This window comes from Abrus precatorius, unplaced genomic scaffold, assembly GCF_003935025.1.
Source record: "Abrus precatorius isolate BTA unplaced genomic scaffold, Abrus_2018 Scaffold7, whole genome shotgun sequence".
NCBI classification, from domain to species: domain Eukaryota; kingdom Viridiplantae; phylum Streptophyta; class Magnoliopsida; order Fabales; family Fabaceae; genus Abrus; species Abrus precatorius.
The window spans coordinates 34,509,573-34,533,495 of NW_020874417.1; the positions used below are offsets into that span (position 1 = coordinate 34,509,573).

General features: G+C 34.0%; 4 protein-coding genes across 10 annotated transcripts; all 4 read right to left on the reverse strand.

The window, feature by feature from the left end:
- Positions 1-486: 486 nt before the first annotated feature.
- On the reverse strand, positions 487-1,708 carry LOC113873251 (zinc finger protein 7-like). The gene has a single exon (XM_027511300.1). The coding sequence runs from the start codon at positions 1,551-1,553 to the stop codon at positions 975-977; it is 579 nt and encodes a 192-aa protein (XP_027367101.1). The 5' UTR covers positions 1,554-1,708; the 3' UTR covers positions 487-974.
- Positions 1,709-4,732: 3,024 nt separating this feature from the next.
- LOC113872571 lies at positions 4,733-7,075 on the reverse strand. Of its 7 annotated transcripts, XR_003505894.1 has the most exons (5): positions 6,814-7,075; positions 6,619-6,737; positions 6,248-6,317; positions 5,605-5,622; positions 4,797-5,051 (listed from the first exon to the last, which is right to left on the reverse strand). XR_003505894.1 is itself a non-coding variant. In XM_027510217.1 (4 exons), exons 1-2 carry the CDS (start codon positions 6,966-6,968, stop codon positions 6,587-6,589), a joined length of 306 nt encoding a protein of 101 aa, XP_027366018.1. In that variant the 5' UTR covers positions 6,969-7,075; the 3' UTR covers positions 4,733-5,051; positions 5,605-5,622; positions 6,577-6,586. The 7 variants fall into 7 exon arrangements, 5 of the variants coding, with proteins under 5 accessions (XP_027366018.1, XP_027366021.1, XP_027366022.1 ...); XM_027510217.1 differs by lacking the exon at positions 6,248-6,317 and having other exon boundaries at positions 4,733-5,051; positions 6,577-6,737; XM_027510220.1 differs by lacking the exon at positions 6,248-6,317.
- A 624-nt stretch (positions 7,076-7,699) lies between these two features.
- LOC113871966 (alpha-L-fucosidase 2) lies at positions 7,700-16,688 on the reverse strand. Its single transcript, XM_027509068.1, has 11 exons — positions 16,623-16,688; positions 13,193-13,585; positions 12,836-12,981; positions 11,660-12,558; positions 11,332-11,464; positions 10,956-11,114; positions 10,051-10,275; positions 9,867-9,968; positions 9,599-9,734; positions 8,936-9,131; positions 7,700-8,333 (listed from the first exon to the last, which is right to left on the reverse strand). Exons 2-11 carry the CDS (start codon positions 13,404-13,406, stop codon positions 8,015-8,017), a joined length of 2,529 nt encoding a protein of 842 aa, XP_027364869.1. The 5' UTR covers positions 13,407-13,585; positions 16,623-16,688; the 3' UTR covers positions 7,700-8,014.
- Positions 16,689-18,097: 1,409 nt separating this feature from the next.
- LOC113872841 lies at positions 18,098-20,276 on the reverse strand. The gene has a single exon (XM_027510689.1). The coding sequence runs from the start codon at positions 19,900-19,902 to the stop codon at positions 18,313-18,315; it is 1,590 nt and encodes a 529-aa protein (XP_027366490.1). The 5' UTR covers positions 19,903-20,276; the 3' UTR covers positions 18,098-18,312.
- Between the last annotated feature and the right edge of the window lie 3,647 nt (positions 20,277-23,923).

Genomic DNA, 23,923 nt, shown 5'->3' on the forward strand with positions numbered 1-23,923 from the left:
TTCAACCTATGATTTTCCAATACTTTTACCTCTTAGGCATAAAATGTCACTTTTAGAGGACTTGGGAAAAAGAAAATGAATGGAACAATCTAGAAATTTGGGAAGGTTTATAAGGGTTGTCTTGTAGTATCGTTCGTGCATTTCGTTTACCAAGCAAGCAAGTGAAATGTCTCTGGGAGATATCACTTTTTAATTTCGAAAAAAGGCATGGCAATGGATAACAAATAACCACGCAGGTTCAGCAACACAGGAATATCTCGTACTCTAATGTTGAAAAACGTAAGCGTATTTTGACCAGAGTCACTTCCTAATTTTGTCTGTCAAGACGACTATGATCGCCTGTTAAATTGGTGAATTTTGAATAGAAATCATTGTGACTTCACTGGACTGTAGTAAATCAGGAATTTTTTCTCCGAACAGGGAATCAACTGTCTAATGATAAAGTTTTTCAATTCGAATTGGTCAACTTCAATTATAATCCATCTCAGTACGGTGATTTTAGAATCGGAAGATATACATATGTTGGAAGCATCCCATCTTGAACGAACTAGTGTATCCAAAAAGTGTGTGCGTTTAGTCCTTGCTCATAACTTTTTCAATCTTCTGTCAATCGAGTAAGATGTTGTTTGAAAGTACATGCCGGAAGAAAATCAGAATAAGGTCGAGAAGCAAAATCTCCCTATGTCAGCAACATATCAAGTGAGCATTACACATGGACAATTATTTCAAGCATTAAGGAACTAAAATAGATAGCCAGGGTGTTATAAATTGGGTTTTCTTGTGCTAAACACTTAGTTATATAAACAGTGGAAACTACAGATCTCCTACCATTCACCATGCAGTACTATCACCTGAGTTATTGACTCTTCCAGGTCAAGGGTCTCCTACCCGTGTTTTTCTCCTGCTTATATTAATGAGCAAGCTATTCTGGCTGAAAAGAAGGATGAAGTTTCAAGCTCAAGACAAAAACTCTATTAGAGTCTGAGGTCTAAATCAAGCTTGAGTGACTCCTGTGGTGGCTGGGGCTGTTGTGGAACCAAGCGAAAGCTTCCTGGCCACACCAGATCCGTTTGATCCTCAGACAAGAAAGGTGTCCATGCCATTCCAAGCCTTGCATGTGCATCATGAAAGCTGGGTGCCACCATAGTACCACCACCTCTGCATGGCTTGTGCACAAGTGAATGGGGCTGTACACTTAGCGATCGAAGCATAGGTGTGTTCATGGAGAAGCCCATTATTGCCATGGACCTCTGAGATTGGTATCTTCTGGCAGCACCTCTTTCCCTTTTGTGGGCGTTCTGATGACCCCCTAATGCCTGCGAACTGAAGAATTTCCTCATGCAGAAGTTGCATGAAAAAACTTTAGCAGTGGCTGGTCTTGATTGTGAATCAGGGTCTCCTGCTGTTGAGAGTGAAGTTCCTCCTAAGCTCAGGTTCAACCACTCTTGGGGATTGTCATCCTCGCTTCCATAATTGTTCTTGTCTTCATTCATCACTTCACCTGGTTGTTCTTGGGCTGTTGTAAGAGTTGTTTCATCTTCCTTGATCATCATTTCTCCCTTAATTCTCAGATGAGTTGTGGTGATCAAGGGAAGTTGAATAGACGAGAAAAAGCTTATTGGAATCCTTTTAAGGTTAGATCAAAAGCAGAGGTAACTAATGGACGGGGGTATCGAAGTGCAATGCAAGTGAGATGGGTGTTTTTTAGTATATGACATCCCAATCAGTAACCCCACTTGTTGATGCTAGGTTCTGTAGGGAACAATGCTTATGTCATCGTCACTGTTGCGCCCCTTCAAGCTTAGGATTCCCCACTATCATCTTTTCTCCTTTTTCCTCTTTTCTCCTTACAAAGTTCCATCCTTTATTGGCTATCCTAGGAATAGCTATAGAAATATAAGGTTGACAATACTAAATCATTCCATCCTTTGTCAAAATCAAATCTCAAAATTTATTTGAACTGCCTGCCATGTGTGCATCTTACCCCATCATGTAACAATCTATCTGCTATACTTTTTTTCCTTGAGTAGGATAGATATTAGATATGGTGGGTTTCTAAGATGGAGTCTTCATGTTTATCCACTTTGGTCACTGCTATGTGAAATTGATTTGTTTATTTCCATCTTTTATATTCCTATTGATAGTGAAAGTAGGATCTGACTTCTGAGCTTAAGCATATATAAGGTAGGGTAGGGTTGGCTTGGCTTTTCATTGCTTTTTGATTTGATGTTTTGTGGGGGAGAATGATACCCTTCTTATTTCCAATAATGGTGGTAAAAAGTAGGAAACAAGATAGCATGGCGTGTAGCTATTTTAGAACAGTTTTCCCTGTCGAGCCAGGGCATCTGCGTGGGTGTTTTCTTGTTGGGGTATTTTGGTGTTCCTCTCCAAACTTCGTTTTTAGAATTGGAATGTGTATAAGTACAGTGGAAGAAATGCATCAAGGACCCAGTTGCACTTGCACTTGGTTTATCTTTTTCAATGGTCCTAAACAAAGTCACTTGTCCTGAGTCTTTCACTTATTAAACTTGGTCATAAAGGGAAAATTGTGCAAAGGTGGTTCTCCACACACTTTCTCTCCTAAACAGACCACCGAAAAAGACACCCCACCAACCAATCACAGCTCAGCTTTGTGGAGTGTATGTAGATTGGAGATAGGAAGTGTTTGGTCGTTCATTGCATAACACCGAATTCAATAAACAGTGTCATTGCTTGTGTCTCGTGGCCACTTTTGAGAACAACTAGGGGGGGAGCAAGAGATATTTCTAGTTTTTTCTTTGGCACAGCAATTTCTAGTTTTACTAGTGAATATCTTTGGATTTTCCGTTGGATAATAATTGAGAGATGAATAACAATGAATCCAACTTAAATTGATTAACCAAGATTAGTTTATCCAGTAATCGAGGTCCAACAAAGATCCAAATACAAATGATGTATAAAGAATAAAGTTGAGACAGATCATAGATGTGTCTACGTAAATCTACACCGAATAGATAAGGGTAAAAAGAAGGCCGTTAACAAGTAAACAAGTGCTTTTTTGGTCTGCCCATGAATCATGATGTGATCAAAGAAAAAAACACATTTTTATCTCCATTTCTATGGAATAGTTACTCCAAGTGCCGAGAGATAGAACCGCATATTCTTTCTGGCTATGTTAGACCAAAATTAGGGAATGTTCCTGCTCCACTTTCGTTCAGATAATCAATCATATTGAATTGGAGGGTTAACCTTGAGCCAAATCATATTTTATGTTTCACAAATTTTGTAACAATCAAACCGCAAACTACGATGATGCACTTCCGATGTCAATAGGACGAGGTAAGTGTGGGTACCCGTTTTTGTCTTTAATTATAATAGTAGTGATACCCAAAAGCTAGTGGGTACGTATAGATATTTGCAGTTATTTATGATTTTTAAAAAGTATAGAAAATAAAGACCATAAGAATATTATATTAACATTATATAATATGAGAAGGCTTTAAAATTGAGGGAAGCAAATAGTAATTATTAGATACCTTAAATAATCAAGATTGAAGCATACGAGTTTTTTAAGTTTTTAAGAATTACAAAGACTAATTTAAGTGATTATATAATTTTTAAAATTTTTAATCTTAATCAGTTATGATTCTATGTATACGACTCAAATTTACTCATTTTACTCTCAACATTTCATTGCATAGTATTATTCAATCGTGTAGACCATGGTTCACTGGTGTTTCAAATTCTACTAATCTTTATTCATTATATACTGCAACGTGCATTGCTGCTAGGAATTGAAGTCATATAATAAGGATTGTGAAATGTGATAAAGTCTGTGGAAGAGGGAAAGGCATTGACCTGCCCTTCATACTAGCAAAATATGTTCTGTAAATTTGTAATAGAAAGGAGTGGAAGAAACCATCTTTGAGCTATAAAGGGATAAGACAACGGGATTAGAAATGGGCGTATGCAGCATACATATTTGCTAGTAAAAATGTTCCAAGGAAAGAAGATAAGGGGCTTGATCCTACCCTAGCTGGGGCATACTTGATCAGGGTGATATACACGGCCACAAAATGCGACCATGAATATTGTTGCAGTATCCTGATATATGAAACCGCGATCAAATCCATCTACATTCGTGACTTCTTCGTACTTATCACCTTTCATACATAAAGCATTGCTGAAAACAATACTTCATCTGATTAACATCGTCCTCAAATTATAAAATGCAAAACTAACTCAGCTTGTAATGAATATATACCCTGCAAGCTAGATGAAACAATGTAAAACTTTTAAGGGGATGCTTCAAGTGATATTAGAAAAATATATTATAAAATTAATATTTTAATTATTTATTTACTTTTACCAACGTCGTACATTCCCTTCTTTTTCCTTTTAAAATGTCACTTCCAAACATATTCGAAAGTTACATTTGTTTCAAAGTTTATATTTATATTCCTGAAAATGTTGAGATAGACTTAATAGTGTTTTTATGTTTTAGCTTGGAAAAAACATTCCCACCCAAAATTATTCCCAGACATATATTTTGAACATTACTCTCATCAATTCATTCCCATGGAAAAGAAAAGGCAGAAATAGTTCACTCCCAAACAATAGTAATTTTAATTCATTAAATTACAAAAATATGAATAAAAATAACCGGCATTTGATAATTTTATTAGGGACTAAAATGTTTTTAAAATTTCAAAACCAAATTGTCCAACACTCATTATTTCAAGGTCTGATTTAGAGCATTACTCGATAAGTGATCAACCCATTAATATTATTCCAAAATAGTAGGAAAAAACACGACAAATGTACAGAGTTTAATAAAAAACCAGATACAAGAAGAATCAAGAACTAAGCCTGAATGCTGTTTCGATTTGGAAAGAAAAGAAAAGGTTCTTCCCCCTTGAATAAAGGAATAGCCAAATTAAAAATAGCATAATAGATGAGAGTCTCATTCAAGATTTCCTACAATGGTTACTTCGCAGACAGCACTATCCATAATTATTGGTCACCCATACTCTCATAGGCAACTTATGCAATCCAACAGCTTCATCACGTACCTGCAACAGCAAAGGAATCACAAAAACAGCAGAAGTATGAGAGATTACATGGCATTTAAGACTTTAGACAATATTGCTAGACCCAGCATCAAGGAATTTTCATAGATGTTTTATCCTCAAGCGATGCATTGCATCAGTTACATTGAAATTTGAAACCGTCAAAAGAACAGAAATATCTAAATAGCACCAAGTTGTCATAACTTAACAACCATACCCACCAAATACTTAAACTGTGTAAGAATGTAACTATTAAGAAAAAGTAGTAAGCAATGTTGATATATTCCCTTTTATGATAAAAAATTGTGCGGAAGACTTAACATAAAGAAGCATAGGCAAAGGTTGTAACTGTCCTTCACATGAAAGGACAGATTGTAGTTTTTGACTACCATGCCTAGCTGCCTGAATATTTCAAATTGTCTTCGTAGGAAGAATTTCAAGGGAGCAACTTCTTCAGCATAAAAATCTCACATCTTTCAGAGCAAAGGATTTAGAGTTGGGTCTAGGAGATCATTTAAGTTTACCCATAATAATGAATGGGGATTTAGAACCTCACCTCAGGAATCAGGATCACCTGTGAAAGGAATGGAGTTTACCCATTAGTAGTATTAGAAAATTGATGAAAGGGCTGGACGTACAGCCATTTCAAGGACGACTCTGGCATGGATTTTATTTCTGTTAAAATAAGCAAATATACACATGGAAAAAATTGACAACAAACGCCCAAATTGTCCCATCCACATGTTTTTTGTGGGAAGCCTCCATATTTCTTGTTGGAAACCATAAAACATTTTATATTTGGTAACAGAATTTCCAGAATGGTGTTGAAACATAAAAAAAACAAAAACTAAGTATAGATGAATTAAAATGAAAAGCCAGCAAAAACAAAATGAGCAGGGTTACAATCTTAGCTTTTCATGAAGTTTCGACCACATCAATAACAGCTCGCTCAAAGCATAGACATTTCAACATTAAACATAACATGAAAGTATCACATGCAATGGGCTGTAGAAGTCGATGCCCAAGGCAAACAAAAATGACTTAGAAGAATTTGAAAAAAAAAACAATTAGAGGTCCAAGAAAATCTGACTACAGCTTCAGTTCATCTCCAAGAATCATCAACTACTCACTAGTATACGGTTTAATCGAAAACATTATTGAATTTATAATCTTCAAAAAAGGAATAAAAGGGAACCTACTATGCAGCATTCTTCTCTTGCCATTGGATGATCGAAGTCCTTGTGCATCACCCATCTTTTCCATTCCTCCCTATAAATTCCAATCTTAATATACCTTCTTATCAACCAAAAACTCTACCCATCTCATCTCTTCACATTGAGCAACACAGGACCAGCTAATTTCAACATCTATCAGGCCTACAATTTAAGGTTTTCTAGAATCCACAACATTTGCAATCATTTTTTATTAAAATAATTTTTGGGGAGGAGCATGAAAATGAGTATATTAAAACAGCATAATAAACGATTTGAACATTATTTTCATGCGCCCTAGAACCGGCAAGACTCACAAAGAGACTACTAGCGATCTTGACAAGAACGACGGAAGGTACCATGAGACAGCTCGCAACAAGCACGTGCGCTGACAGCAAGGTGTGACGTCAGACAGGTTATCGCCATCGTACTATGCAGAGGTAAAAGTGATTGTGTGCAACCTAATTGCCCCAAATTCCTGTCACCAAAAAACAAAAATTATACATTTCTGAATATAAGAAAATGAAAATGAGGAAAAACGAAAGTGATGATACCTGGAAGCCGGCATGGAAAAACGGCGGGACTGGATGCGAGGGGCGGCGAGGGGCGGCGGTCGGAGGCGGGTGAGGGGTGAGGGCGCCGCCGGTCGGAGTGAAGACCTAGCTGTAGAGATTAAGGAGCGAGAGAGAGAACCCGAACGCCAAGCCATGTTTGTGTCGATTGGAATCAAATCTTAGATATGAGAAACGCTGTTTTAGGGCTTTGCGAGGGTTTAGTGGGGGCTGGTTGTACTCATAGAGTGATAGTCGTGTTCATAGGTTTTGCCTGATGAAGCACACGAAACGATGTCGTTTTTCATTTGATTTCACTTTTTAACCTTGTTCGTTTTCTCTCTTTTCCTTTTTTTCCCCAAAAAAATTTGGATGATTGAAAATTAACTTCCATTGTAATTAACGCAATGCAAATTAGGCTGATCTTTTTGAGATATTTTTCGTTGTTTTCAATGATAAATGTGTTGAAGTCATTCATAAAAAATGAGATGTGTGTAATTTCTTGAAGAAATAAAAGTGTTAAAATATTAAAAGAGAATAAAAAAATGAATGTACAAATGTTTAAACAAAAGAAGAGTAGTGTTACTGAAGTGTAGAGTTGTTTTTATTAGACCTTCGCCATTTAAAAAATACATTTTCTTTAACTAAGAACATTGAGAATATATGTTATGACCCATTTTTATCCAATAATTATAAGAGGAGCCTGAGAAATAATAAAAATAAATACTGCGAGTATTAATTAACCCACTCTCACCCTTACGTTATATATTCAATAAAAATAATGTTTTGTCCCAAACCTACTTTAGGTTCTATATTCATTTCGATTCTTTCTTCTATTAATTAACTTTTATCACCTTTTTATCTCTCTCTTACTTATACCCAATCAAAGGCCCATGAAAAGGAGTGCCAAAAAGTATCATGACCCAGAAACATAAATGCTGATGTTCGACAGAACATCAACAATCCATTCGTGTAAAATTGAATAACAGAATGACAGTAATATCAACAGGTTTTACGCCGTAAAACGTACAACGGATGCATTCATGAAAAACTTCTCCGTTGAACTACTTCTTCTGTGGCTAGTTGACTCTTGGATAAAGGGATCGTGACCCAGCAAACTACATCCGAAATTAAGCCAGAGACAAACTGCAAATAGCAATGCATTTTCCTCAGAAGATTTATCAGAAAAGTTTGGGGGGGAAATTCAAGGATTCACTTCGCTAAGGGAGTATGTCTTCACACATTTCAACCGGTTATTATATGAGTAAACTCTGCCGGGTGATAAATTTGTCAAAACCATGGATCCTCTATAATGTAGTCTCACTTGGGAGTTATGGTTTTCTGACCAAAGGCCAACTTCATGCAGATCTCCTTCTTTCCAGCAAATGTTGACTGTCACCCCACCCCGCGCTTTTAATCCTTTCACACAACCACTGGCCCATTTATCCCGGGGCAATGCAGGAAGCAAATAGAGGTCCTTCATTGAGCTTTGAACAAGCATTTCTGCAATTGCTGCTGAAAAACTGACACCAAACAATGTTCTTTTTCAGCCAAACTAATTCATAACTATAATTATGTCACCAAGTTGTTAATTCTAAAGTAACAGTTTCATCAAGGCAGGTTTCTATACATAACTTTGAAGTTTTACATCTTCCAAACAGGTGAACTTCTAAATAAAGAAATAAACTATGTCAAAGTTCCAATTAAAAGTTTACAATGAAATGAATATCTCCACCTTTTTGGAATTGCCTTTTAATTAGATTGATTCGGTTCGACGCATGATTGAAGAAATTAACAACTAAAGTCCAGGATTAGACTGTGGATAAGATAAACAGATTTGACAGGATATGATAATTGCACAAATGATCAAAATCAGGAAAAAGAAAATTTCCTGCATGAGGACATAGATCTATCAGAGAAAAAAAGAAATTCATGAAACAAAAATTGAAGCCATAAAATGACGTAGAGAAATTGAAATTTTACCAAGACTCTCATGATATTGAAACTTAATTGTTTCTGCAACAGAAATACCCCCTCTTCCAGAAATGTGGGAGAATAAACAATTAAAAATACTTCAGTTCAAGATACCCAGATGTTACAGTTATTACTTAAAGTAGGAGCTTACCCAAAGTTAGCATCAATCTGGAAAGGGGGATGTGTTGTGAACAGGTTACTGTAAAGTCCTCCTTCATAATCACTTTCATGATCAGGGTCCACCAGGATAATCAGGTGTTTTATCATGCGATATGCATGCTCACTATTGCGAAGATGTGCCCACAGGGAAGCTTTCCAAGTTGTTGACCATCCTGGACCATCGTCCCCTGCAACACAGTGCAAGAATGTCAACTATTGTTTATTATATTATTTACTTCTATTATTCAGGATAAAAAAAAAAACAGATTTATGTATTTTCATTGTATATACAACGTTGAATATAACACGGTAATCCCTGATCCAATAATGGCATATAATTCCCCCACCATTCTAATTGTCTGCTAAAGTAACTAGAGGCTTTAGGATAGCACATAGTTTATCTATTTCGAAAGTATTCTCAAGTCTCAACACATAAAATCCTACAGCTACACATAAGCAACAAACACAAGGTACCATCAGACTGCATCTTGTATAACCGTCTTCTAATGAAATATCAATAATTACATATGGCTGGTCCTGTTCTTCTAAGATATGGACTTTCAGAATAATAATTAATAGCCATAGTGCGATACATATTGCAAGAAAAAATAACTATTATCTCTGAAAAGAAGCATTTAAAGTTCTCATAAAAAACCTCTTTTAATTAGACTAAAATCCACAGCTTTACAGAGGTCTGGAGTTTTCTCAAGACTTATTGTGTGCCCTGGAAACAGTCCAAACAGATGTGAAACATGTCGATGATGTACATCTGGGTCCTGGAAATCTTCAGCCTGAAAAATACATAAGGTGTTAAAGTCAACATGGAATAGCTAGTCCACACTCCACAGTAGAACTTGGTCATTGCAACAGAACAAGATATCAGACGACAAAAATTGGCCAAGTGGACATTAGCTCGTGTGTACCCATTCCATAATGGAACCATCTCTAGCAATTTTTGTTGGAGGGAGCTTAGACTGAGACTCGGTGACTCTCTTGATAATAACATCATCATGTCTTCCCAAAGCCTGTTTTTGAGAAAATCAATAACCGAGATAAAACTAGGATAATATGAAACTATTATTGGTTAGCTACTAGGATCAGTTTTACCTCAGCAGCAGAAATGATTATGGAGAAAACTTCTCTTATGATTGAAATGTCCATGGTTGATGAGTAGCTCACACTAGCAGGCTTTTGGTCTGGTGCAGTGAACATGTGCTCTGGTGAAGTTGATGGGTTAGTTTCCAATAATCCACCACGGCCTTCAATCAACCAATCCAACAAAAAGGATGTACATCCTTCCAACAAAGGATATGCTTTATTTTTAAGAAAATCCTAATATAAAAGAAAATCCAACCATCATTTACCTAGTAACTGATAACATACATACTTATTATATATGTGTATGTGCATAATTAGTACACAGCAAATATAATTTATGATAAAGTATTTACAAATAAAAAACATGATATATGTGCCATCATAATATTTTAAGTTCTTCATCCCTCAGTAGTCTGTATTTAATAACTAGTCTATGTTTACAACCTCAAAGGTTCATCAGTAGCAATGGCAGTAATAAGTTGCATCCTTAAATGAAACTTGAAGCCTATAATTGAATCTTTTTCCTTGCAGTTTGTAAGTCCATTTGAAGCTCGTAATAGTTATACAGCATGTTGCTCCCTTGAATTATTAACCATCATAGCTAAACAAGGTATTGTTTGGATTAGTATCAATTTCTAAATCTCATAGTGGCATAAAACATAATAACCAAAAATAGATCTATAGACCCCATTACAACATAAAGATGAACAGCATCTTTCCATATTTCCAGTTCAACTTACAGTTATGCCATGAAAATAGAAGCAGATAAGTATGCATGGAATATGCAACTCTACAAGGAATGACAGTGCATCATCAGTAAGCTCCATAACTTGGGAACAGCCCTATTCACAAGATTGGTTGACTCAATACTTTAAATCAAGGCTTAGATAATTTACTGAAAAACTATAACTTACTTTGTCCATCGTATACATATAATGCTCCCACAGATGGGTACAAAGCCAAGCTCCGCCCATTGGCCATAAAGCCCAAACAGCATCACCTCGATCTGGGGATGTTTTAGCCCATATGTCAGAAACTTGATGTGCAACCCAACCATTTGTTTCATAGTTCACCTGTACACAAGATCAAAGGAAATTCTGGATAGAACATATAAAATTCATGACAACATGGCAGATGCGCAACCCAATCTTTTGCTTTTGGCCTTGTTATAGATTTTCTGGCATGGGAGGCAGGTTACAAAGTTACTGATAACTCACAAGCATAAATGATTCCTTTCTTAAAAAGAATGCCAAGAATAATATGAAAGAAAGAGTGAAAAGAACAAAGTACCTTTGCAGTTTTACTACCACTGACTGACAAAGAGGAAATATAATCAAATAATGGCTCTTGACACTCATGTAGGTTGCAAGAAAGGGACGGCCAATAATTCATTTGAAGATTAATGTTCAGGTGAGGAGCACAACTGGGTGACAAAAAAGAAAGACAAATTACAAACTCTCGTTAATTCTTAATGAACCGACTCTAGAGATATATTTGACACTCCATATCCATCTAAAAAGCTTTAAGCCACCTCCTTGTAACTAGAAACTATACGGCACAATTTCTTTTTTATTTATTTATTGCAAGAAGAGGGATGAAAATAGAAGGGAAAACATACTCCCATGCAGGCTCAACATCTTTGTTCCAGATACCCTGTAGATTTGCCGCCTGAGTTCCAGGACGTGAACAAGAAATCAGCAGATACCGACCATATTGAAACAAAAGCTCCACGAGGGAAGGATCTTCATCAGTTTGAAAAGATTTGACTCTTGCTGAAGTTGGAACCATATCATCACTTCCCATTCCAGAGATGTTAGTTAGAGAGGAAATCGATTGCCTTTCATCCGAAATAGATTTTCCAAAAACATTTCTAGAGCTTTTAGAGAGTTGCAATGAGACACGGTGAAATAAATTCTGATAGTCATCTAAGTGACGTGCATAAAGATCAGCATATGAAAATTTTTTCACAGACTTCATTTTATTGAGGGACTCGGAAGTAGGATCCTTCTTAGAGTCGTCAGGCTTAGTAAATGGACCATCAAAAGAAGAAGCAGCTGTCAAAAGCAAAATAGCCCAATCTGAACCTTCAACTCTTAGCTTATTGTCCAAAACATGTATAACCCCTCTATCTTTACTAATCTGTATATCAAGAACAGCACAAAACTGAATTCCCTTTGGAATGTCACTTGAGTTCACTTTTGGTCGTATCCTACTGCCAGGACAGCTTCCTTTCATTATTATCTGATTTTGGCCACTTACCCGTGAATCGTGTTGCATTTTGCTATCCACATAAACTATAAACGATAATGACCCTGGCTTGCTTGTAGAAATCCTTGTCACCATCACTTGGTCCCGATTAGAGGCAAAATGTTCTCTGGTAAATTCAACATCACCCAGAGAGTATTTTGTTTTCACTGTTGCATTATCCAAATCCAGCTCCCTATGATAAGATTCTTTTGAATATGTAAGATGAGAATCATCAAATTCTATCTTGACATCACCGAGAAGTTGGTATACCTTCATATCAAGAAATAATAGTTAGGGATAACTGCCAACATTGTATAACACTTCCTTAACTCATGCACCAACTCCATAATCCAAATGAACACAATAAGCACACATTTAAAGGGGGAGGCGGGGGCACCATGAATGAGAATACTAGTTGAATAACATCGTGTGACTTATAGTGTAAAAAAATGCACCTACTCAGATTCCTATGTTCATATATCATGTCTTCTATCAACACACATCTAAAGAAAAATAATGGTTATATTAATAGTGATATATTACATACATCAGAAGGATCTCCTGACAACTTGACAGCTGCTGCCGTAGCTTCAGAGAATTTTCTATTATCAACAAGTTTTCGAACTTCAGCCAGTGCTTGTGGAGCATTTTGGTTGGTGTAGTTGCCAGGAATTCCAGTCCAAAGTGTGTCCTCTGCGAAACAAATTTAAATCGTGACATTAGCTGATTGGTTTCGCTATGCACAATGCAGTATGAACAATGTCCTTAACTTCTCAATTACATAAATTTACAACTAGAAATGCCTATAATTACTGTGCCTAAAATGCAAAAAAATAAAATAAAATTGAAGTTTGAGGGCAAAATTATCTCCCTATTGGAAGTGAAAGCAACAAGTGTTGGTTACCATTGAGCTGGAGAAGTTCTGACGGCACGCCACCCCAAACCATGGCCCCAAGACGGCCATTGCCGATGGGGATGGCATCAGTCCAGTGGGTTGCAGGCCCAGAAAAAGTAATCTTCAAGGGCCTAGGAGGAGCCACATTCTCTGCATTCGTTAAGCTTGGGTTCCACCACTCCTGTGGGGGGTTGCGTACCAGAACCCATTCTCCATCTTCCATTGCACAATAAAATGAGAAATACACTAGAAAGTGAATAGTCGGTGGAGCTGATAACTGTTAGCGATTGATGTTGCAGAGATTTGCTTTGATTTTTGGACACGCATTCAAGTCATTGAGGCCCACATTGCTGGCATTTTCTCTGGGTACAGGACAATGCAACACCTAATAATGTTTAACTGCTGTAATATAGTAAGAGATTACGACCTACTAGTCAGGACTTATTTTTGAAAAATTAAAAATTTGATGAAAGAAATTATTATTTTAAAAAAACTAAATGTGTATTAAACTATATAAAAAATTGTTAAAAAATAATTATTGCTTTTAAAAAATCCAACTCTCGATCTTAAAATCATAATAGAGAATTCCAGTGTAATCATATAATATATGGCATCAACCTCGTATTGGATTCAGCAGCGTGTTTCTATCTTAGTTAGGGTTAAAAAACGGTGAATAAAATATAATAATTTGCACGTGAAGATTGTGCAGGTGCGGTGAGAATTGCAGAGCAGGCAACATAATCTGGACTCGAGACATGGAAGAACGAAGACCAAGATTCTCAATCTTTGGGGACACTCGTATATCAAATATTTTTGTTTATCTGTTGGAGGCACGCGAAAAGTGCAGTTATTAAGATAAGTTAATTTCGTATTTTGCGGGTTGCTTTGCCAATTGTACACGGATAGTTCGTAGTGTATTATATTTTTTTATATGGATATTACTATTTTTATTTAAGTAATGTTTTTTTTAAAATATTTTCATAATTATATTAATATACACATATTTTATACCAAAAAATTGATATAAATACTGCCCGAGTTACATATTAATCATGCAAAAATGATTAATGTTACGAAAGGAATTCTTGAATAAGATGTAAATAAACTGATTTTTATTATATACTTTAATCCGCCGCGATTTTCGCTTTAGTTGGGTTTTATCAATGCCATGTACAATTTGCATAATTTTCGTATTAAATAGTTATATACTGTTTTTTAATCATAACAATTTTATTAAAAGGTTACTTAAACATTAATAACAATGCGAGTCGTACACAAATTTGATTGCTAAATAAAAGATGTGGATTATGTTTTAATTTTTTATGAATAACTAAATTTTCACTTTAAAGGCATTCCGTAATATATAAAAAAAATTAGAATGGAACTGAGTCCATTCTAATCAACAATGTGCAAGCGACAAGCCAACCAGCCACTCAGCAAACCTATGCTTCCGAAATGGGAAACTGAATTGAATTTGGACAATATCAACGTGGCAAGGTACAAAGCACAAAACTGTACGCATCTATGATGCAAACTAAGGTTACGTGCCTGTCTAACACGTAGACATAAAGGGTAAGAATTATAATCAATGCTATTAAATTCCACCGCACAAGTTATTAAGATGATGTATGTGTCTGAATTCTCGTTAATGCGGCTATTGAGGAATGTTCAAGATTCAGAAACTACTCAATGTAATGTTAAATTGACTCACATCTACTGGACCAAAAATACAAAAGAAAACACACAGATTTCATTCGCATCAATCTAATACAGGCTAAAATTAGTTCATTTCAATTTATACAACTACTTCAACAATTTCCTCGATTCACTTAGCAGATTAAACAATTTTAAAAGAAATACAGTATTTATACTCCCAATATGTGCAAATATATTTCCTCATTTAATATTTTGCATACATTATAACTTTTTATACGATCATTGAATATTCATTCACCGTCAACAAAGAACCCAGTTAACAGCAAGGAAAATCAACCAAGCCTTTGCAGAGACATACATAGTATACCACCAACCTAATTAACACTGACCTAATGATTTTATACACACAAAAAGCATATGATTTTAAATGTAACAAAATATTTCCAGGATTCTCTGCATCAGCAGCATCTTGACTACCGGAACAAAACCATAATTAGAAAGAACGTGCTTGGCAATTTATATCACAACTTAGCTTTTACGTGTGTGCATGTCTGACGTATGGTAACTTAGCAAATTAGAAATGCATTTTTATCAAGTTACACCCGGAAGGAATTCTCCTGGACCTTGATAAATGATCTTGATCGAAAGTCTCTAGTCAGAGAAGTCGAGTCATCTGGAGAAGCAGACCTAGGAGATTAATGTATTAAGATGCATCCTTAAAGCAGAAAAATAAACCAAGAGCTAGAGTAAGAACAAGAACGATACCAAGAACAAGACCAAGACTCGGAACAAGGGCAAAACCAAGATACAAGAACAAAAACAGGAACAAGACCAAGAGTGAACAATACCAAGAACAGGAACATGACCAAGAAACAAAACCAAGACCAAGAACAAGGATCAGAACAGGAACGAGACCAAGAACAGGAACAAGACCAAGAAACAAAACCAAGACCATGAACAGGAACAAGACCAAGAAACAAAATCAAGAACAGGAACAAGACCAAAAACAAGATCAAGAACAAACCCAAGATCAAGAACATGACCAAGACCAATAACAAGAACAAAACCAGACTAAGAACAAGGAAAAAATCAAGACACAAGAACAATACCAAGAATAGGAACAAGAGCAAGACTAAGAACAAGGCCAAGAACAAGACTCAGAACAAGAACAATACCAAGAATAGGAACAAGAACAAAACCAAGACCAAGACCAAGAACATGAACAAGACCATGACCATGACCAAGACCAAGAGCACAACTAAGAACAAGAACAAAACCAAGACATAAGGACAGGAACAAGACCAAGAACAAGAACAAGAACAGTACTAAGAAGTAAGAACAAGAACAGAACCAAAGACTAAGAACAAAAACAAAACGAAGGCCAAAACCAAGACGAAGACCAACAACAAGAACAAGACTATGATCAATTCCAAGAAAAAGACCAAGAACAAAACTAGGCCAAGACCAATAACAATACAAAAACCAGTCCAAAGAACAGAACTGAGAACAAGAATAATAATTATAATAGGTCCAGATATTTTAGTATAATTTTCTGAATTCATCCTCAGTTTTCCTTTCATGGGAAAGAGGAAACACAAAAAAAATGGAAAAATGAACTAACATTGGTCTTCTTGAGAGGACCTCACATGTAGTGAAGCAATTGAGAAAATGTACGAGAGATTTTCATCGTCATTAAGCACGGAGCAATTCGCATCAGTTGAAATCAAAAGCAAAACGCGTGGACACTGGTCAGTTCAGAGCCGAAACTACCTTAGAAACTTGCCTTTTTCATATGCCTAACCCCATTGGATTCTGATTCCTTAGACCTGTTTCTTCACCCCAATTTTATAACCTTAGCTCTTCAACTCTCGTCAATTTGTATCGATAAAACACATTCAAACACTGAAGTCTGTATCCCAACAATGTATCCCTGCAAGTTCTTTTTATTTTATAATGTTAATTATTTACTGTATATTAATTATAATATTAATTAAGTTAGTATGATTTAATTTGTTACATATTTAAAAAGTGGAATGCTATTTTTATTTACTATTTTTTATTTAATTTCATAAATATTTATTCTATATTATATTTTAAATTAATGTTAACTTTTATAGTTTTATTTTACTATTATTTTTTACTGTTATACTAATAGTTTACTATTTTTTTGTTCTTCATTATATTTGTTTTTCATTTTATAATATTATTTTATGCTATTTTGAGCTTTTATACTATTTTATTATTATTTAGTATTACTTTTGTAGAGCTTTATTTATTTACTTTATGTTGTTTTAACATTATATTATTAAATTTACTCTTCTTATTTTGTTTTAAATATAATTGTACTATTAATTGTATATTTCATTTATTTATTAGTGTTTTGTTTTATAACACAGATAATAAATAAACTTTGGATTATGTTATTTCGTGCTATTATTATTATCATCAGTTGATTGTATGCGCGCATCATTTGCATTGTATTTTCCTAAATATTATCATAACATAAATTAACATTGATTTTATATTTATTGTTGCGTGTGCCTGCAGTGAGAGATTATTATTTTTTTAATACAAACTCTTTTATAATTATAGAGATAAAAACATGATTACTCCATAACATTTGAACAAGGGTCAATCATAGGAGAAGACATGTTTGTTAAAATGACAAAATCGTGTCAAACTCTTATTAAATAGAGCATGTGAGGGTACCTCTTGTTATCACATCAAAGTTAAGCTAACGCCCACATACCTTATTTATATGTACAAGTTGTGTTAAATTAATCAAGTACAAAATTTAAATATAAATTGAAAGACTTGAAAAACAACAAAAAAAATACATATAATAATATTTTAAGTTTTATTCTTTAATTAATCTATAATGGATACATTTTTACTCAACATAAATTTTAATATTATTATTAATAAAATATAACACTCTTATATCCTGGTTTATTTATTCCACACAAATAGTTGTTCTTACATTATATTCACAATATATATATATATATATATATATATATATATATATATATATCAGAATTGTTTGTTAAGCCACTAACCATGAAGAAGTGTTAGTGTTATAAAAAAATCCTTTGCAAACGTGAGAGTTGCCGTCAACTTAAGAACTGAGCTGCTGAGCACTAGACTTGCTATTATTAGGAAAATGTTTGCTGTACCATTAGTACGAATATTTTGACATTTTCTTTTATATTTAAATTGTATTATTGGAAAGTATATACGGTGAAAATTTAAAAACAAATAAAATATATAATATTAATTTGTAATAATTTAAATCACGAATTACATGATAGACAGAGCACTATTTTAAGAGTGCACTAATGGCTGTTGTACATAGCACTTAAACTACAGCAGTACTGTAAACTAGTCACTAAGCTTGCATCTATACGTATTTACAAAAACTTATTTTGGTGCTTAATTTGGTGAGAAGGGTTTGATTTGATTATGGTCACTTATTAGGGTATTTTTGCATGAATTAGAGGCAAGTCAACTTCATCGCACCACTCGACATACCTAGTTTCAAAATAAGGGCCTTTGGTTTGGTTGGGCAAATAAGTAACCCAAAATTCTCCACCTATCCTCCACTTCAACACACTCCCTTCCATCTCTTTGCTAAGCCTCCACCCTACTTCCTCTCCATACTCATCACCCGCAAAAACCACCGACCCGTTTTTTGTAAAGGGTCTATTTGCCCGGGCATATCGCCCTCTGAGCCCATGAGCCGGCTCATCACCCGTTTGACTCATGGGCTTCCACGAGCCCACTTCGTGGCCCGTCATGTTATCATACAAAACGACGTCGAATATCACCGCGTTCCCTTCCGCGTCTTGATCCATTCTCCAACTCCTGTTTTGCGTCTTCCTCGACGACCTCGCCGACGCCTTCACCTTCGAAACCTGCGACTTCTCGAAGTTGCCCTTCACGATCTTCTGAATACCCACTTCGCTTTCTCTGTTCTCCGTGGACCGGCCCAAGCTCAGCCCAGCCACGTACGTCGCTCCGATCTCTGGGCCCACCCAAACCCGAACCCTGGACGGAAAGTGTTTCTCCTCAACGAAATCCACGTCGTCGTTTTGGTTGAAACCCAGCCTTGCCACGTGGAGGCGTATATTGTCTACACGTGCACGAACCTTAATGAAGCCATCGCAGAACCCAACGGTGTATTCTAATTGTACGTGTGCCTCCAGTTGTTGGTGTGCTAGAGTGTAGCGGAGTATTGACTCTTTGGCATCGATACCGGATAATTGACTTTTTTGACTATTGCTTCGAGCCAATTTCATCGTCATCACCGGCGCGAAACCTTTCAGAACCCAAAGACCGTGCGCCTCCGTCGCGTAAGACAACCTAGGGTTCCCATTCCGGCGCGGCGAAGAAGGCAATAGTGTTTTCAACCCCACTCCTTCTCCCAATTCTCTTATGATGCACCATTTTGCTATTATGTAACCGAGCATGCGCATGAAGCAGAGTTCCGTGTCGACGCCAACGGTTATGAAGAAGGTTCGGAAAACGGTGGCGAGCTTGGACGACGCCGTTTCGAGGGTGGGAGCGAGGAGTGAGTGGAAGTAGAGGGAGCCTGCTTCGGTGGGGGCGTCGCAGACACATAGCCAGAAGAGGCGTACGGTGAAGACGAGGTTGAAAAAGGTGGAGAGGGATTGGGGTGTGTGAGAGTCCATGATCCATGCGATGGGGTCGGGCTTTAATTTCTGGAGCTGGGACCTGGGGCAGGTGGTATCATGCGCCGTGGGTGAGTGGGTTATTATTTCTTGGAGGAGTTGGAGAAGGAGAGGAAGGAAAGGGTTCTGTGAAGACAAGTGGCATTTTTCGGAGACCCATAATGGCTTTTGGGCGTTGAATGGATGAAAGCCCTGCAAGCACACTGTGAAAGTCACCACAGCTTCTGAGTCTGAGCCTGAGGTTCGCTCCGCTTTCAGGTGAATAGAGCGATTTGAGTTGTCCTCACTGGCGAGTTCGAACTTGGGCGGTGAGTCAGACTGGTCCCACTCGACCGAGTTGGGGAGGTCACATATCCAGGACCAAATGTCCATTGTGTTTGGTTTGTGTTGAATGGGAGGGAGAAGGGGGTTTTAAAGAGGGAATGGATGATAATGGGATTGCCAACTTGGAAGCTTTTAAAGCCACGGAAGGATGAGGAACTGGTGGTTCTGAGGGGCTGTTTCTGTCTTGTTTGAGGTTTGAAGTTGGACTCATTGATAGCGTCAGTTTTCTTTCACTTTCTATATCTTCATCTTCTTCTTCTTCTTCTATGGTTGTAGAATTGAAAGGAATTTCTTGTCTCGTGTTCATGTGATAACTGCATACGTAGCCTCAGATTTCGTTCTAGTTTCCGCGGCCTGCCGCCTTACACGTGTAGTGCAGTGGGAATCACAAAAATAGTATATTTAAACAATGGTGTTCATTCTTACTGACAATTACATGTAGTTCTAAATATAATATTTGTTTAATGATTTCATAAAAGATAAAATTAAATATTATTAATATTTCAGGTTATACTTTTTAAATTATTGTTAAATATACTGGAACATCTGGACTTGTTTATCTAAATAATTGTTTTATCTTCATTTAAAATATTTTTATAAAAAATAATTTATGTACGCAAAAACTTGTCAATTTTAGAAAAAAAAACACAACATCTTTTTCTGAAAAAAATTGTATTTAAGTCTAAAAGTACTATTTATTATGTTAAAAATTATATGTTTGATAACTAAGGATCGGGGACTTGTGGCAATTAACTGGGTAAACAATGATTAATTATACAGTAAGAAGTTTTCTTACGTGAATAATTTAAAATTCTTTTATCCTTTATATATTTTTACAAATACAGAAAGTATTTAATATATTTTATATTTTCAGCATAATAATAAATAAATATCTTTATTTAATACTTATTATAGAGTAGTAAAAAGATTATTAAAAAAACATTAAAAAAATTCTTTCTGCGTGCGTACATCCAATATTTGACAGTTATATTATAGATTCAATATTGTACAGACAATAAATACGTGTATATTAAATTTTCACTATTTATTATTTCTAATGAATTAAAGAAAATTATTATCATTAAATTATATATAAAATTTTATTCTTAAAACAAAGACTCAATTTCTTTATATATACATGAATTTCAAATATTTTAATAAAGTTTATTTAGAAATTATTACATGTCAAAACTTTCTCAGATCTAGTATTATAAATACTATTTAGTGGTAAGACCTGTAAATTTAATTGATATTTTTTATTATTCAGAAATTTAATGAAACATTCATAATTAACACACTTTTGAGAAATTAATATATTTTTGTGTTAAGTACATAAAAAATTTTAATTTATTATTATAATAATAAGTCAGATCTATTATATATTATTTTATATTAAAAGTATATAAAATAAAAAAATTGTTGTCATGAAAATTTTGTATTGATTAAATAATTAAGCAAATTTGTTTCAATAAACTTCGGTACTCTATATTTAAAACATATTATGATTAAATAAAATTAACTTAATTATATATTTATATAAGCATATTTACTAATTGCTGTATAATTACTAAACAATGTATTAATATACTGTTAAAGAAAACTAAAATAATTATATAATTATTATAACAGTTACTCAATATTCATTTTATCCATCCAATATATAACAAAAACAATATAAAATTTTACTTTAAAATAAATATATTTTTGTGATTTTATATTTAAAAAAATTAAATGTTAATATGTTATATAATGACAAATCCCGCGAGAGATTCTAACCGCACATTACCTATATATAATGACAAAATCCCGATTTCTCTCAATCAATCTGAAGAAGGATCCAATAATACGTAATCATATATATATATATATTACTAATTGACGTTGTAATTGAGTTTTGGCTGTCACCCTCTGGTTGTGTGGTTTAGATTGAACAACTGTGTTATCTCACTGCCCATGGAGAATTGGCTATGCTCCTAAAGCCAAAGAAACAATTCCATTTCTTAAATTTATTACTAAAAAAAAAAAAAAGCTATAGCTTCTTGCACACGCGTTATTTAAGTATGGTTGCAATTAATTCAGATCAACGAGTGTTGAATTCAAGTTCGAATCTTTTTGGAATTTTGAAAGTCTTCTATTTAAATTTGCTTAAGGAGAATAGATTCACTTAAATAATTTAGTAAAACGTAATTTTTATTTAAGTTAAAAAATTCATATAAGTGAATTTGATAAAAAAAAATTATTTTTGTTTAAGTTAATAAAATTTACTTAAATTAAAATTATAATTTTTTTTCTTTTTTAAAATCATATAAAATTTTAAAAATTTCTGTATGAAATTATATAGTCACATTTTGTGGTGATATTACAAAAATTTAACAGTCCTAAATTGTGTAATATTGTAATATTTTTAATTATTTTTTTAAAGTTATTATTTTAATAATTTTTATTATTATTTTTAATAATTTAACTTAATTTTAAATTATAATTTATCAATGTTTAGCATAAATAATACATTAGACAATATATTTATAATATTTGATTAAATAATATATGAAAGGATATTTAATAATTAAGTAACTATAGATGAAAGATAAATTTTGTTCAAATTTTGTATAATTTAAAAAATATATAATTCAATTTTTTTTATAATTTTAACTTAAACAAATTTTTTATTAAATTCGTTTAAGTAAATTTAGACCGTAAATTCTAAAACTACAAACAATTCAAATCCGTTAAACTCAAAGCGAACAAAATATATCTTTTTAATCGAGAGATGTCAAAGACTCATGAGAAAGCTACACACTACCAAAAGTTGTATAATGGAGTTCTCGCAAGCATAGCAAATTTTCAAAACTTGATATCTGAATTCTCTCCCGTAATTGAACGTCCACTTAGGTTAATTTTATAGGTTAATTTTATATTTTTATTTAAAAAATATAAAATTAATTTAACTGGGCTATTTTATTTGCGTCAAAATAAAAAAGAATTTTGATTAAAAACCTGATCATACAAATTATTGTGTCCATTTATTTAGTTTAATCAATTTAATTAAAATGTTCTTTTAGTATAAAGTTTTATTTTATAACAATATAATTATAAATTGTTATAACAGTATAAATAATGAATTTTCCTTTGCCTCCAGTTTCCTTCCAAATAGAGGAATAGTATTTCCTTTTATATAAATTTTCTCAAATATTAAATAATTTTTTTAATTATTTAAAAATATAAAACATTTAATAATTTGTTTGTTTAGTAACTAAGAAGATTCATAAATATAAAAGATAGAAAAAATTAAAACTATTATCAAGAATATGGATCTGCTTCAAAAATCATGTGCATTTTATATTTTTCCTGAGCCGATTCCAATTTGATTTGTGGGAGTGTTTTCCGTTATCAGAGGAGGGAGAATGGATGTGTCCAAATGTTATTATTTTGTATTGAGAAGATTTCATGTTTAGTGTATAGGCACTATTTGTCTTGAACTCTTGGATTTATTTCATGACATCACTATGCTACCTTTCATAGAGTTCTTTTATTGCAATATTTGACTTTAATGAATTCATGACATCACTATGCTGTTGCTGCACCCACATTAGCATTGTGCGAATTGGAATCTTTAATTTAAAATGTGATTTTTTAAAATTAATGTGTTGATTAGGTCCTAAACACTAGTTATAAGTTTGAAATAAATAATATTTTTTATTAAAAATCACAAATATAAACATATTTTATATTGTTGTCACATAATAATATAAAAAATTAGTTTTTAAAATATCAATTACTATTTTATTGTTAAGTACACTTTCTTTTAATCAAGACTGGCACGAGATCATCTAAAAGAAAAGTACATTTTGAGCCTTTCTGAACTTTCTCACACACAGCCACAACATCACCATCCAATTTCCATTCACAAACTCATCCCTTAAATGGGATGCAAAACGTTAGCGTGTGAACACTTGATTATTCATCCTTTAGATGTATAAAATTAATTAGAACATTATTTTTATAAAATTATTAAAATCAATTATGACAATTAATGTAAAGTGTGTAATAAAATCATATTAAATATTCA

Excerpts from the sequence above, each read along its gene's own strand:
- LOC113872571 (XM_027510217.1), bottom strand. The coding sequence starts at position 6,968 with ATGGCTTGGCGTTCGGGTTCTCTCTCTCGCTCCTTAATCTCTACAGCT. Across the intron at positions 6,738-6,813 it reads TTTTCCATGCCGGCTTCCAG|GAATTTGGGGCAATTAGGTT; the intron begins GTATCATCACTT and ends TTTTGGTGACAG.
- LOC113872841 (XM_027510689.1), bottom strand. The coding sequence starts at position 19,902 with ATGGACATTTGGTCCTGGATATGTGACCTCCCCAACTCGGTCGAGTGG.
- LOC113871966 (XM_027509068.1), bottom strand. The coding sequence starts at position 13,406 with ATGGAAGATGGAGAATGGGTTCTGGTACGCAACCCCCCACAGGAGTGG. Across the intron at positions 9,735-9,866 it reads ATGGTTCCATTATGGAATGG|GCTGAAGATTTCCAGGACCC; the intron begins GTACACACGAGC and ends TGTATTTTTCAG. Across the intron at positions 9,132-9,598 it reads TTTTAGTCTAATTAAAAGAG|GGGACGATGGTCCAGGATGG; the intron begins GTTTTTTATGAG and ends ACTGTGTTGCAG.
- LOC113873251 (XM_027511300.1), bottom strand. The coding sequence starts at position 1,553 with ATGATGATCAAGGAAGATGAAACAACTCTTACAACAGCCCAAGAACAA.